General features: G+C 52.6%; 6 protein-coding genes across 6 annotated transcripts; 3 read left to right on the forward strand and 3 right to left on the reverse strand.

Annotated features, from left to right (window-relative positions):
* Positions 1-440: 440 nt before the first annotated feature.
* LY79DRAFT_519374 (isoprenoid synthase domain-containing protein) lies at positions 441-1,904 on the forward strand (the record flags this gene model as incomplete). The annotated part of the gene is made up of 8 exons (XM_060555132.1): positions 441-601; positions 656-718; positions 814-1,067; positions 1,129-1,285; positions 1,338-1,427; positions 1,486-1,519; positions 1,571-1,772; positions 1,852-1,904. 8 exons carry the CDS (start codon positions 441-443, stop codon positions 1,902-1,904), a joined length of 1,014 nt encoding a protein of 337 aa, XP_060412212.1.
* A 690-nt stretch (positions 1,905-2,594) lies between these two features.
* LY79DRAFT_671268 (redoxin) lies at positions 2,595-3,329 on the forward strand (the record flags this gene model as incomplete). The annotated part of the gene is made up of 4 exons (XM_060563892.1): positions 2,595-2,911; positions 2,971-3,016; positions 3,080-3,245; positions 3,301-3,329. The coding sequence occupies 4 exons, from the start codon at positions 2,595-2,597 to the stop codon at positions 3,327-3,329; spliced, it is 558 nt and encodes a 185-aa protein (XP_060412213.1).
* Positions 3,330-3,919: 590 nt separating this feature from the next.
* LY79DRAFT_559427 (uncharacterized protein) lies at positions 3,920-4,645 on the reverse strand. Its single transcript, XM_060558256.1, has one exon. It carries the CDS (start codon positions 4,582-4,584, stop codon positions 3,967-3,969), a length of 618 nt encoding a protein of 205 aa, XP_060412214.1. The 5' UTR covers positions 4,585-4,645; the 3' UTR covers positions 3,920-3,966.
* Positions 4,646-5,768: 1,123 nt separating this feature from the next.
* Positions 5,769-6,171, reverse strand: LY79DRAFT_486182 (uncharacterized protein; the record flags this gene model as incomplete). Its single annotated transcript, XM_060553293.1, has 2 exons — positions 5,769-5,850; positions 5,930-6,171. Coding segments are annotated over 2 exons (324 nt in total), but the record flags the coding sequence as incomplete, so codon positions are not given.
* A 15-nt stretch (positions 6,172-6,186) lies between these two features.
* LY79DRAFT_484476 (uncharacterized protein) lies at positions 6,187-6,573 on the reverse strand (the record flags this gene model as incomplete). Its single annotated transcript, XM_060553288.1, has 1 exon — positions 6,187-6,573. A coding segment is annotated over one exon (387 nt), but the record flags the coding sequence as incomplete, so codon positions are not given.
* A 3,512-nt stretch (positions 6,574-10,085) lies between these two features.
* Positions 10,086-11,828, forward strand: LY79DRAFT_519349 (IBR domain-containing protein; the record flags this gene model as incomplete). The annotated part of the gene is made up of 3 exons (XM_060555129.1): positions 10,086-10,176; positions 10,259-11,695; positions 11,761-11,828. The coding sequence occupies 3 exons, from the start codon at positions 10,086-10,088 to the stop codon at positions 11,826-11,828; spliced, it is 1,596 nt and encodes a 531-aa protein (XP_060412217.1).
* Between the last annotated feature and the right edge of the window lie 370 nt (positions 11,829-12,198).

The following is a 12,198-nucleotide window of genomic DNA, read 5'->3' on the forward strand; positions in this document are numbered from 1 at the left end:
CCACCAACGATTGCCGGGGCTAGTAAGCTCGTTTCAAACCTTCATTGAGTGATTGACAACTCCCAAACACATGTGGATTCCAGCCACGCGCGGGTGACCCCGCGCCCCAGCTAAAGAAGCCTTATCTAGCCTCTAAGATGGATTTAGGAGGGGCTGCTCTCGGGCCTGACATGGATTCACTTGCATAAATCGGATGGGTAAGTGTGATTAAGGCACACTCTCTGGGGGTTTACTATACCAAGCTACCCACCCGTTGTTGGGTATGTAGCATTGACACAATCTCGCAGCGTCTCCACACTGGACCACACGCACACGCCCTTTTCAAAACGAAACGCAAACACGTCTTCAACCAAAACACCAGATTCGGCATCTGTGAGAAATAACAACTTGATTTCCGACAACTTTCTTCCGGTTCGTAGAAAGGTGACTGAATGTGAGAGATGGCGGTGACGCAAACCGAGAGCGCCCAGCTGGCGAGCCAGCTCGACGGCCGGGTGATTATCATCCCTGACCTGCGCCGGATGCTCAGCCACTGGCCGTCCGGCAGGAACGTCCACGCCCCCGACATTGAGGTGTTGATCAACGGCCTTCTGGACAAGGAGTGAGTTGTGTTGGCTCTTTGCGAGGTTTTCGATGTACTGATACCGTCGTGCAGTAATGCTCCTGCACAAGATATAGCGAACGTCAGGGAGGCCAACCCGACGTTGCTTGCGTCCAGGTAAGTTTCGCTTTCGCAAAGTAAAAAAAATTAAAAAAAAAATTGAAGAAGAAAAAGACCGCTTGAACAGCTCGTTCTGACGGCGGCGCAAACAGCCTCTGGCCAAACGTATCAAAAGGAAAGCTCGGCACATTGACGTTGATGGTCCTCTGGCAGGGTAGACTCGATGACTACATTGAGGCCCTGGAGTATAAAAGCCAAGCCAAGGCGAAGGAATTTCGCAGCAACGCCAAAGGATACATTGCGCATTACCTCCAACTCTCAGAGGGGCCAACGGAGCCGGCGATGACACCCATCATCTCGGATTTCCAACCGGTTGCGAAGATGGTATGCCAGCAGTACGACGAAGGTGAGTGGCCGCGCGAGCGGGATCGTCAGCGCGGCGACTGCGAACTGACACACTATTCCAGATCAGCGACGGAAGTTGAAGGCCAGCCTCTTTGAGTACATTGATTCAACGGTCCAGGAGATGCGCTATATCGACAGTGGTGAGGTGCCGACGGACCTCAAATACGACATGCTTCGTAAGAAGACGGCGGGCACAGGCCCTCTTTGCGCGTTAGCAGAGTGAGTGTTGAGAGGATGTTAGGATGAGATGAGGCTGTGCTGACGGGAGAAGGTTCGCCTCAGGCCTGGAATGGCCGTCAACCGTCTTTAACTCTCACCCGTTCAAGATGATGCTGCAGTCGGTGGCCATCGTCGTTGGCCTGTTTGTCGCCCAGAAATCTCGGATTGGAATGAACAAGAAGCTGACGGCTGCATGATAGGACGAATGATCTGCTCTCGTTGCGAAAAGAGTTGGTAAGGACTCCCATGTCTTGCGTATGTTGGCGACGACTGACACTTTTGCAGCGCAAAGGGCGAACTCTCAGCGTGGTGCCGGTCCGCCTCTGGAACAACCCGGACGGGGATCTGGAGGCAGTCGTCGGAGAGGTTGTCGATGACATCGAGAAGGCGGTCAGGCAATTCGACATCTGCGAACGCAGGCTCATCAACCAGAGCCAAGCAGACAGCGACGCAACACGGCAGATCGCTGCAACGCTCAAGACGATTTGTACCGGGAATTTGACTTGGAGGTTTGTTTCCTGGTAGACACGCTTCCCGCACCAGGTGTAGATGCTAACAATGGGCAGTCTCGCATCCAGTAGGTACAGTGTCGGCGAACCAGCTGCTGATGGGAGTTTGAGGCAGGAATTGAGGGTTGGCGAACATCCTCACGGGGACGGATGGCGGAAATAAATGGTGATGAAGATATAGCGACACGAGGGCGCAACGCTTGATCTGCCCTCGTTAATCAATGATACCCAGTACTTACAGTACGATAAAATGTCTAATTGAAGCGTGCATCTCGACCGTGATGCGGTGAATAGGAGGACGAGGACTTTGAGCAAACGGTGATTCAGAGGTTTGAAAAAGAAAGGGGAGGCTTGCTCCTATTGGTGTGGTATGCGTAAGCTACCTACCTAGTATTATGTAGTGCCATGTACCTACTGCATGTTTGCTTCAAAATGCTACGGGCGTGGAAACACGGAGATTGTTGTACCTATTGGTCCCAGTGGGGGTTGTTGTTTGGGTAGTCTCGGCTGCGCCTAGAAACGCTAGTCTGATGTCATAATTAATTGCGAGATCAGCTAAGCGAATGTCTCAACCTCAACTGGTGAGTGAGTGGGCGTGCGCGCGCGCGCGCCCCTCCTAAAGCTTTCAGCTCGAGGGAGCTCCCCCAGGCCTCCTCCGCCCCCAACCGTCTGCTATCCCCAAAATAACAACTTTGCATCCGACATCCTACTCCGTCTCCCATCACCATCGCGGCCTCTCGACGACGCCAATTGATTCGCACAACCACCTCTTTCCTCGATACTCATCACGACCGACAACAATGGCTTTTCGATTCGCAGCAAGAAGAGTCGCCCTCGCGCGTCCCGCTGTCCCTGCTAGGGCTTTCCACTCGACGCCCCGCGCCTTGGTGAAGACGGGCGACGCCGTGCCCAGCCTCGACGTGCTCGTGGAGAATTCGCCCGGCAACAAGGTCAACCTCGCCGACGAGTTCGCCAAGGTCAGCAATGGCCTCATCATCGGTGTCCCCGCTGCCTTCTCGCCCGCGTGCTCGGCGAGCCACATCCCCTCGTACATCAAACACCCCAAGCTCAAGGAGCAGGGCGCCGTGTTTGTCGTCTCCGTCAACGACCCCTTTGTGTAGGTCGCTCTCGATGGATTGCACGAGAGGGAAATTCATGATGCTGACGAGTCGACAGGATGAAGGCTTGGGGTGATCAATTGGACCCCGCTGGCGAGACTGGCGTAGGTTGAGCCATTGTTGATGAATATGATTGAGTGCACAGTGGGTAGCTGACGCGGCGACAGATCCGATTCCTGGGTGACCCCTCCGGCGAGTTCACCAGGGCGCTCGAGGTCGACTTCGATAGCAAAGCCATCTTCGGCAACGACCGCAGCAAGCGTTACACTCTTGTTATCGAGAACGGCAAGGTCAAGGAGGCCCACGTCGAGCCCGACAACATTGGCACCAAGGGTGAGATCTCTTCCACTGCATTTGATGAGAGGATGGGGCTAACAAGTTTCGCCAGTTTCCTTGGCCGACACGGTCCTGGGTTGAGCGGGTGATGTCACATTGGAGCAGGTTGGATGAATGGCTAGGCAGACATTTGAGTTCGGACGAACGTATCAGAAGGATGTAGGATTAAAAACAAGATGAATAAGAAGCCACATGCAGAGATATATATAGGCAAACATCAAATATACCATAACTATTTGGCGCAAAACGGAAGACGGCAGAGCTGTATAGCTAGGCAGACGTTTGAGTTCGGACGAACGCATGAAAGGGATATAGGATGAAAAACAAGAAGAATAAGAAGCCACACGCAGAGACATTGGCACTTGCAAGGAGAGCCGGAACACTTGTTTATCGCATGGCTGGGTATAACGTCTGCACACATCAGCTTCAGAGAAAGTATGGAACGGGCCTCATGGTTCGGACGGGACGGAAGCTTACCGGTGCAGCTGGCCGACCCGGAATATTCGTGGGCACCCAACAAGCTCGTTCGACCGGCGACATCGGAGCTACTTGGTACCCGGCCGCTCCTGACAAATGCAAAGGGGCGAAATAGCACTGGATGGGAGATGGCTGCTTATCGATGCCTAGGTAAGCTTAGGTAACTATCTAGGCAACACCACTCACCCACCCATCAGCGGGAATACGCTCCGCACGACCCTTCCCCCGAACGCGAAGTAGCTCAGAGCAAGGACATGACGCGCTGTGGCCCGAAGGTAGAATGCCACTTGGCATCGTCAGCCCCCTGTCCCTGATTGTCGAGGCTCTTGGACATGGGCTTGAACTGGCGGGTGTCTCCCATCATGATGACAAGCTTGGTGTCAAAGGTTGCAATCGGGATCCAAGCTTGAGCCTCCGGCATACGCGCTGCCTCATCGATGACGATGACATCCGCATCCCACTTCTTTACCTCTTCAGTGACCAGCTTGGAGCAGTTACCCAACTGACCGAGCGCAACTGGGGTGCCGACAATGATGTTGACCGTGGCTAAAACGGAGGCGATCAAGCGGTGGATTTCGACGGTCAGGAGTTTCCATTCTTCCTCGGTGAGAATTGCTTTGCCTCGGAGTTGAATGAGAGTATGAAAGCCTGGATCAACCTCTGCAGTCAGAAGTGCTCGAGAGACCAAGGAATCGGTTCGACTCATGGGGTCATCGCGAGCGACTTGTCGCACATGATTGTCGATGGATGACACGATTCCAGCGGCAGTCTGGGGTAGGGCGGGTGTCTTGGCGGTAGGCTTTGTCGACTTGATCATGGATCCGTGCCTTCCCGCAAGAGATTGAATCATGCGACGCATAGGGTAAATGCGAGTGACCTTGACCGAGTTGCCTTTCACTTGTCCGAGCTTAGAAGCAGCGTCGTCACACAACTCGTTGCTGTGTACGGTCCAAATGACGTGAGCGCTCGGCTTCGCGTTAGTGAGGTGACGAACAAGTTGAAGACCGAAGGTGGTCTTGCCAGATGCAAGACCTCCAGTGTATGCGAGCATGCCAGCCGGGAGCTCTTTCAGCGCATCGTACGGAGGCTGGTTCGGCGAATTTTCGACATCAGGGCGGAAGTCTTACAGAGGAAGCGAGGTGGTGATGTCTATTCTGGTCTCAGTGCTAAAAGTAGCTGCGTAATCCCAGAGCTTGCCACGGAAGGTGTCGGGCTTAGCCTGTGCCATGGCCAAGGTAGCTGCCATCTCAGCCTGGGTTGTCGTATCATTGGGATCTGTAGACATAGAGACGGTGATCTGAGTATCCTCACTGATGTCGTCAATGACTTTCTCCCAAGAACTAGACAAGTCCACTTTAGGTAGCTTGTAGAGCATCGGCGGAGGGATGAGCTGTTGCGGCCATCCTACTTCGCGGGGGGTCTTGACAAGGATGTATACTGCGCTGCTTGAGCGTGCATGGGAGGCTTGATGCGAACACCAGACCACTGAGGCGGCTCGAGGCCCAGCGATGGCATCGACAAGTCGAACGTGAATGTATCCATCAGCTCATTCTCCCAGATTCCATCTTCACCGCGGACGGAGAAAAATTTGTCAAGAAATGCAGTCGCGCAGATGACACGGGCTTGCTCGTCATTGATAGAGTCTGGCAGGCCTTGGTTGGTGCGGAGTTCGGCCGAGATTGGCTTCGGCAAAAAAGACGCCAGTCGGAAAGCCAGAGAATAGTCGCGGTCCTGGATAGCCTGCTGCTTGACATCTTCATCCGTGGTCTTGGATATCTTGCAGCTTGCGACAAGATTGAGTTCGTGAGATTCGGTCATAAGGCGGCGCAACGCCAGAAGAGTCGGCAAGCGAGGCTGAGATTCACTCTTGGGATGGATTCGGGGAGCAGAAATAGCAATGCCGACTGAAAGCTTGAGGGGTTGTCCGACTTTAGGGATAAACTTGCGATCTTCCTCTTCGATATTTGGGATAACGACCATGTAAGACTGAATTGTTCCGTCCGACTCGATGCCGAAACTATTGCCGTCCTCAGGGGACAGTCCAGAGGTGACATCTGGCAGGAATAGCGATTTGAAAAACCCGGCTCTCCAGCTCAGGCGCGCTTCTAAAGTCGATCTATAGTTCCTCGTACGACGACATCTGTCACGTAAGAAAACGATACCGTTAGCTACGTGGGCAGTAATAGTGGCTTATATATCGTGACAATATCTGCATAGTGAGGATTCGAGCAATCTCTGTGGTAAACACGACCTGTGGAGCGTTCGGCGTGTCCAGTCGGGGGGTGTTGACGTGGAGAGTCTTCCATCCTAGCTGCTTGATGTTCTTGGGATCACGGAAGAACTCACGTGCAGCTGCCCAGGCGCGCTTAGGGTTCTCATGAATGCTGTCATACTCGTCGATAGCAGGAAGTACGTAATTAGTGAGCATGATCTGGCCCGGTGGCATAGAGAAGCCAAACTGGACGTGAGCGGTACCTTGTTCGATGTTCTTGCGCCAGGCATCGAGAAGAGTCTTGAGACCGGCTGTGTTCTTTCCCGTCGGGGGCGTGCCAAGGCATCGCATCCAGACATCGGCCATTTTGACGTTGACAACGAGACGTATCGAGCTACAGAAAGAGACGTCCTGCACACCGGGGAACAAACGGGCTCTCTGCTCGTCGGTGTTGAAAGCGTGGTCCTCGATACGGGGACTCTCGACGAACGCAGTGATCGCAATGGTGATCAGGTACGCCACATCGGTAGAAGTCTTGTATTTGAAGACGTGCCTAATGCGAATAGATATTAGAAGGGTGCTGTATTCGACGATGGAGATGTAGGTCGTAACGAAAGGATCGAAGTGACCGCTCATTGTAGTGAGGGTATTTTGCGGATAGCCAGCGACTTGATCGTTCACGTTGATAACACAAGGCATCTTGTGGGATTCAAGTCTCGAAGGTCTGGTATGAGATACGAATTCCTGTTGACCAAGTGAGAGCTTCTCCATCGTGATAGATGTATCGCGATGAAGTAGGGAATGAAGGGAGTGCAAGGAGGAAGTAGACATGGAAATGAATAGCGTGGGATGAAGTTGTTGGACGTGATAGTGAGAGGGAGAAAGTGTGTCAACATGGGAATGATGAAGAACTTGACGAGTTGAAGGAAGAAGTTTTGTGGCGGATCGGGGAGAAGGAAAGGTGAGAAGGTGGGCAGGTGACCTTTTGCTTATTTGGAAGGAAAGAGGCTCTTCGTGGAAAGAGCGGAGGGAAAGAGAAAGAAAGGATTGGCTGAGAGCGTTTGAGAAAGAGATAGGTGAAAAGTTTTCGCAGGAAGGAAGGAGGAAGAAGGAGATGGGCAGGTTTGTGGTTTGCAGTTGCGAGGACTCGATCAACTGCTCCTCACCCAGGCAGCAGAAGCAAGACTTTCTCGGCTTCCTGTAAGAATAGAGTAGCCCTAAATGAGAAACTAAAACATATATCAGTTATAGAACGGAGCTGTTTATAGGGCAGAAACTCACCTAGAAACCATATTCGTTAATCAGAAGGAACGCAAAACTGTATTACTGCTTGAGTATAAGGCTGCTGTTACTTTTTATAAGAAAGGCAAGAATACTTCTCAACGTTGAGATGTTTTTCTTTTATGTTTTAATAACATATTGTTAACTCTGTTCTAAATGAAGTTGCTCTTAATTATTCTACTTCTCTCTTTAGTTAGTGCTATTATAGACATTAACTGCCCTTGTTTAGTCTTAGTACTCCTTGATATCGTTACAGCGTGTTATAGTGTGTTATGTCTGGTAGATTACTGTGCCTACTAAGATTAGCCTCGAATAGTAAAGGAAAGAGGGCTTCTAGTCAAACCTTGTTAAATCTCTTCTAAACAACCCACAATCCCCTTGGTTCTTCAGCTTGACTATAATTTGCGTAAAGTCTAAGGTGACATTAGGTGCTAGGTAAGAGCGTGGGATTCATCCTAGGGTATATTCTAATTATATCTTAGCTGCTATTAAACTTGACCTTGTAATAACTACCCACACCTTTCTCCCCAGTCAATCCTCCACAGACATTCTTCCACGTCGTCTTAGTGCCAGCTCCAATTTCAGCCAAAGCAGCAATCTGCGCGATGGAAAAACTGTCTTCGTTGCAGCTGGTCTTGAGTGTGTACTTCTTAGTGCTGTAGATAGTATCGTTGCTCTGTAGGCTGAATGGGAAGCCTGGGAGCGAGCCGCAGCAGTGCTTTTGCCATATGTACAGGCTTCCTAAATGACCTGGGACTGGTTTTCAGGTCCCCTCCCATGCGATATCACTAGTCCCGGCCATTCGAAGGCCACATTGATACCGGTGTACAAAACCAGATATTCTGTTTTTACTAGTCCCACTAAGCAACTAATTCTTCATATCGTGGCTTTAAAACTAAAGGCCTTCAGCTCATTTAGAAAAGCATGACCTCCATATTACTTCGGCTGCCCATCCCCAGCATGTGCTACTGCACAATCCTCAGTATGGGTAAGGGAAGAGACCAGTAGCCTGGCTTAACACACGTCCTGCTATGTATCTCAGCTGACAGGAGAGCCCCTGATACTGATAACGCTGGTTTCTGATGACCAGTAACCAATAGGCACCTGATTTCTGGTGGCTGGTAACTAGAGGGGCAAGGTTTTGCAAAGACTGGTCAAGTGCAGAATTGATGGTCCTTTTGACTCTTAGCACGCCGATTCTGTTAGATTGATGATCAAAAAGACTGGTCATCTACCTATGTGACCTTGAGGAGGGGGTGATTGAGGTGATTTGTATCCGGAGCAGCACTGAGCGAGAGCGGCGATGCTGACTAACCTAGCAGGTACGTTGAGTTTCGCGTACGACTAATCCGTACTTAGGTAAGGACAGGCTACGCCACCTAGACCGAGAAATTCCCGACGGCCCCCTGCTTATCGACCAACTCACGACACCAAACCCACCCTTCGCTCAAGTCCGGGTAAGCAAACAGACAAACAGACAAACAGACAGGAAGACAAACACGGCCAGCCAGGGCCCGGAGCAAGGGTATGGAACCAGGCCGCAAGGACCGTGGAGAGGTGGCCAGTCACCCGCTCGTTGTAAGACACGGTCACTGGTCCAGCACTTTGCAATGACGCTGGCACGGCACGGCACAGCACAGCAAGCCTAGTGCGGAGCAGAGCCTCGCAATGAGCCACCGTCTTGGGCTCTCGTCCATCTCCTTAATTTCTGTCCGGCGTGGTTAACCCCTTAGGCATGGTAGAGAAAGCGTAAAAAGCGCAAATCATAATCCTATGCGGCCCAGTGACCTGATCTCAATCCTGTTCGCCCCGGAAGTTTGCTGTCATCGACCCCGGCTCTAGGTTACGTCTTGAGAGGCCAGGAGAACTGGGTAGATGTCTTCAGTGTATACATAATAATACCGTTGGCACGTAGCATCGGTAGTGTGTTTTGCGGAAGAGCCCCTTCCAGTCAGCGACTCCGCCCTGTGCCTATGCAGCCTGTTGGTGACCCCCGCCGGACATCAGCGGGCGAGAGAGGGCCCCCCCCCCCCCCCCCCCCCAGTCGAGGTACATGTGGTTTCGCATGCATGCCCACCGAGCACCGAGTCACTAGCCGCACTTCCATCTTTTCCCAGGCACTCAGCGCAACCAACAACGCATCCATCATTAATTACTGCCAACCCGTCCTCCTCCTCCTCCTCCCGCCCGCTCAATTCAGTCTACGGATACCCTACCTATCCATTCGTTATCCCACACATCCCACATCCCGCAGCCCACTCGTCGCTCACCCTTCGCATTCCAGTCTGCCAGCCAGCGACATTCGAATCACACTACCACAACCACCCCTCCCCCGAAAAACCGCCGCCGCCACCGCGCCGTCGCCTTCGTTCTACACCGCAGGCATCAGACCGAGGTCCTTCCCCTTCATTCCCTGACTAATCTCGAGACCAACTACACTACTACCTTTTTTTATCTGCTACTTGCTCACTACCCGCCCCATCCATTCCTTGTACCTGATTGTGGCCTCAGCCTTGGACCATCGCAGCCTGCAACTTAATCAAGCCCCTCCCCTCCATCCTCTCCAGAGTGACTCCCACCCCACGACCGACGCAACGAAACCCCCTCCCTTTCCAGTGCCAGGACTTGATCTTCATTCCCGCCACCGAATCTCCCGCTCTCCTCTTTAATCCTCGTCGTTTCCATCAAAGGAAACGCTTCCCTCACCTCCATCTGCAGTCGGCACCATTCCTCCCACCACGCGGAAGCGAAAGGCCGCTGAGGCGACGATATCCTCCGATACCCAAGACATCTTGCCCAAAAAGAGGATAGCCTCAGCTGCCAAACAGGACGCTCCTCCAACCCCTCTCACCACCGCGAGCAACGGCATGGATTCCGAGGAAGACTTCATGTCAGCTCTCTCGAGCGAGGACGAGATCATGCAGGATGACAGCGGTGAAGACATGTCTGGTCCTGATGGTATACTTACTTCCCCTCCCCTGCTACGAGACAACCCTCCCTGCTCTCCTACCACAAGCTGACTTCTCTACTTCCTCTACAGACTTTGACGAGGACGACTTCGATGATGAGCCCGACGCGGACCTGGGCATGATCAAAGACTCGGACACAAAGAAGAAGGTTGCCTACGACATCTCTTTCAAAGTATACGAACCCAAGGACATTCAACGTCAGCAGGATGACATGATCGACGAGGTCAACATGATTCTCAATATCCGAAAGGAAGACGTCGCGATATTGTTGCGGCACTTTAGATGGAACAAAGAGCGTCTTATCGAAGATTACATGGACGGTTCCAACAAAGTCCTCGAGGCAGCCGGCCTTGGCTCCAACGTCACCGGTCCGCCCAAACTCGAGGCCATTCCAGGCTTCATGTGCGATATCTGCTGCGAGGATGAGGACGGCCTCCAGACCTTCTCCCTCAAGTGTGGCCACCGATACTGCGTTGACTGCTACCGTCACTACCTCACCCAGAAGATCCGCGAAGAGGGCGAGGCTGCCCGTATTCAGTGTCCGGCTGAGGGATGCGGCCGCATCATCGACTCAAAGTCCCTGGATCTGCTCGTTGCCTCAGACCTCAACTCACGGTACAACGAGCTGCTCAACCGGACATACGTGGAGGACAGGGACACACTCAAATGGTGCCCGGCACCAGACTGCCCCAACGCCATCGAGTGCGGCATCAAGAAGAAGGAGCTGGACAGGATCGTCCCCACAGTTGCTTGTGGCTGCGGCCATCGCTTTTGCTTCGGTTGCATCCTCAACGATCACCAACCGGCGCCGTGCGAGCTCGTCAAAAGATGGCTCAAGAAGTGCGCTGATGACTCCGAGACTGCTAACTGGATCTCGGCCAACACCAAAGAGTGCCCGAAATGCAACTCAACAATCGAGAAGAATGGTGGCTGCAACCACATGACGTGCCGCAAGTGCAAGCACGAATTCTGCTGGATGTGTATGGGACTCTGGTCAGAGCACGGAACCAGTTGGTACAACTGCAACCGTTTCGAGGAGAAGAGCGGCACCGAGGCTCGCGATGCGCAAGCCAAGTCGCGCATCTCACTGGAGCGGTATCTGCACTACTACAATCGCTACGCCAACCATGAACAGTCTGCCAAACTGGACAAGGACATATATCACAAGACGGAAAAGAAGATGGTGCAGCTTCAGACCGCCTCTGGCATGTCGTGGATCGAGGTGCAGTACCTCAACCAAGCTTCACAGACCCTTCAGACTTGTCGGCAAACTCTTAAGTGGACATACGCCTTTGCCTTCTACCTGGCGCGGAACAACTTGACCGAGATCTTCGAAGACAACCAGAAGGATCTTGAGATGGCCGTAGAGGCTTTGTCGGAGATGTTTGAGAAGCCTGTTGCAGAGCTCTGTGACAAGAAGCTAAAGGTGGACATTATGGACAAGACGTCGTACTGCAAGAAGCGCCGCATCATCCTGCTCGAAGACACCGCCGATAACCTCGCCAACGGTATGCCATCTTAGCCCTCGTGACCCTCCTCGCTCTATCGGGACTTTCTTAGCTAATGTTCCTAGGACGATGGACTTTTAACGTCGACTTACACGGCCCCTCGCCAGCAGCCGCCACCAGCAGCCGCCGCTGAGAGAATCCTGCGTGCGATGAGGGCGTTTGGAGGCTTCAATACGGCATTGGGCAACGAGGATGTCAATCGGCCTAGCTTTTCTTCTCTCACGTTGTCCTGCCTACATGTACCAGGGATAGTCACCATAACGATCTCCGTACCTGTTAACGAAACTGGGGTTTCGGAAAAAGAATAGCCAGAACACACAGGTGGGATATGGCAAATAGTTTGTTTGTCCACGCAAAAGACGACGAAGCGTTGCATCTAACTTGAGGGTGCGTGACTTATCATAGGGCTGCCGGGGACGGCATTATGGGAGGGCGAGAAACAACAGCGCATCATGAGCATTGTGTATGTTATAGGTCTTCAGCTTACACGCCCAGTGTCCCAG

This window comes from Colletotrichum navitas (genome assembly GCF_030913465.1).
Source record: "Colletotrichum navitas strain CBS 125086 chromosome Unknown LY79scaffold_47, whole genome shotgun sequence".
Classification (NCBI taxonomy): domain Eukaryota; kingdom Fungi; phylum Ascomycota; class Sordariomycetes; order Glomerellales; family Glomerellaceae; genus Colletotrichum; species Colletotrichum navitas.

Excerpts from the sequence above, each read along its gene's own strand:
- LY79DRAFT_559427 (XM_060558256.1), bottom strand. The coding sequence starts at position 4,584 with ATGCGTCGCATGATTCAATCTCTTGCGGGAAGGCACGGATCCATGATC.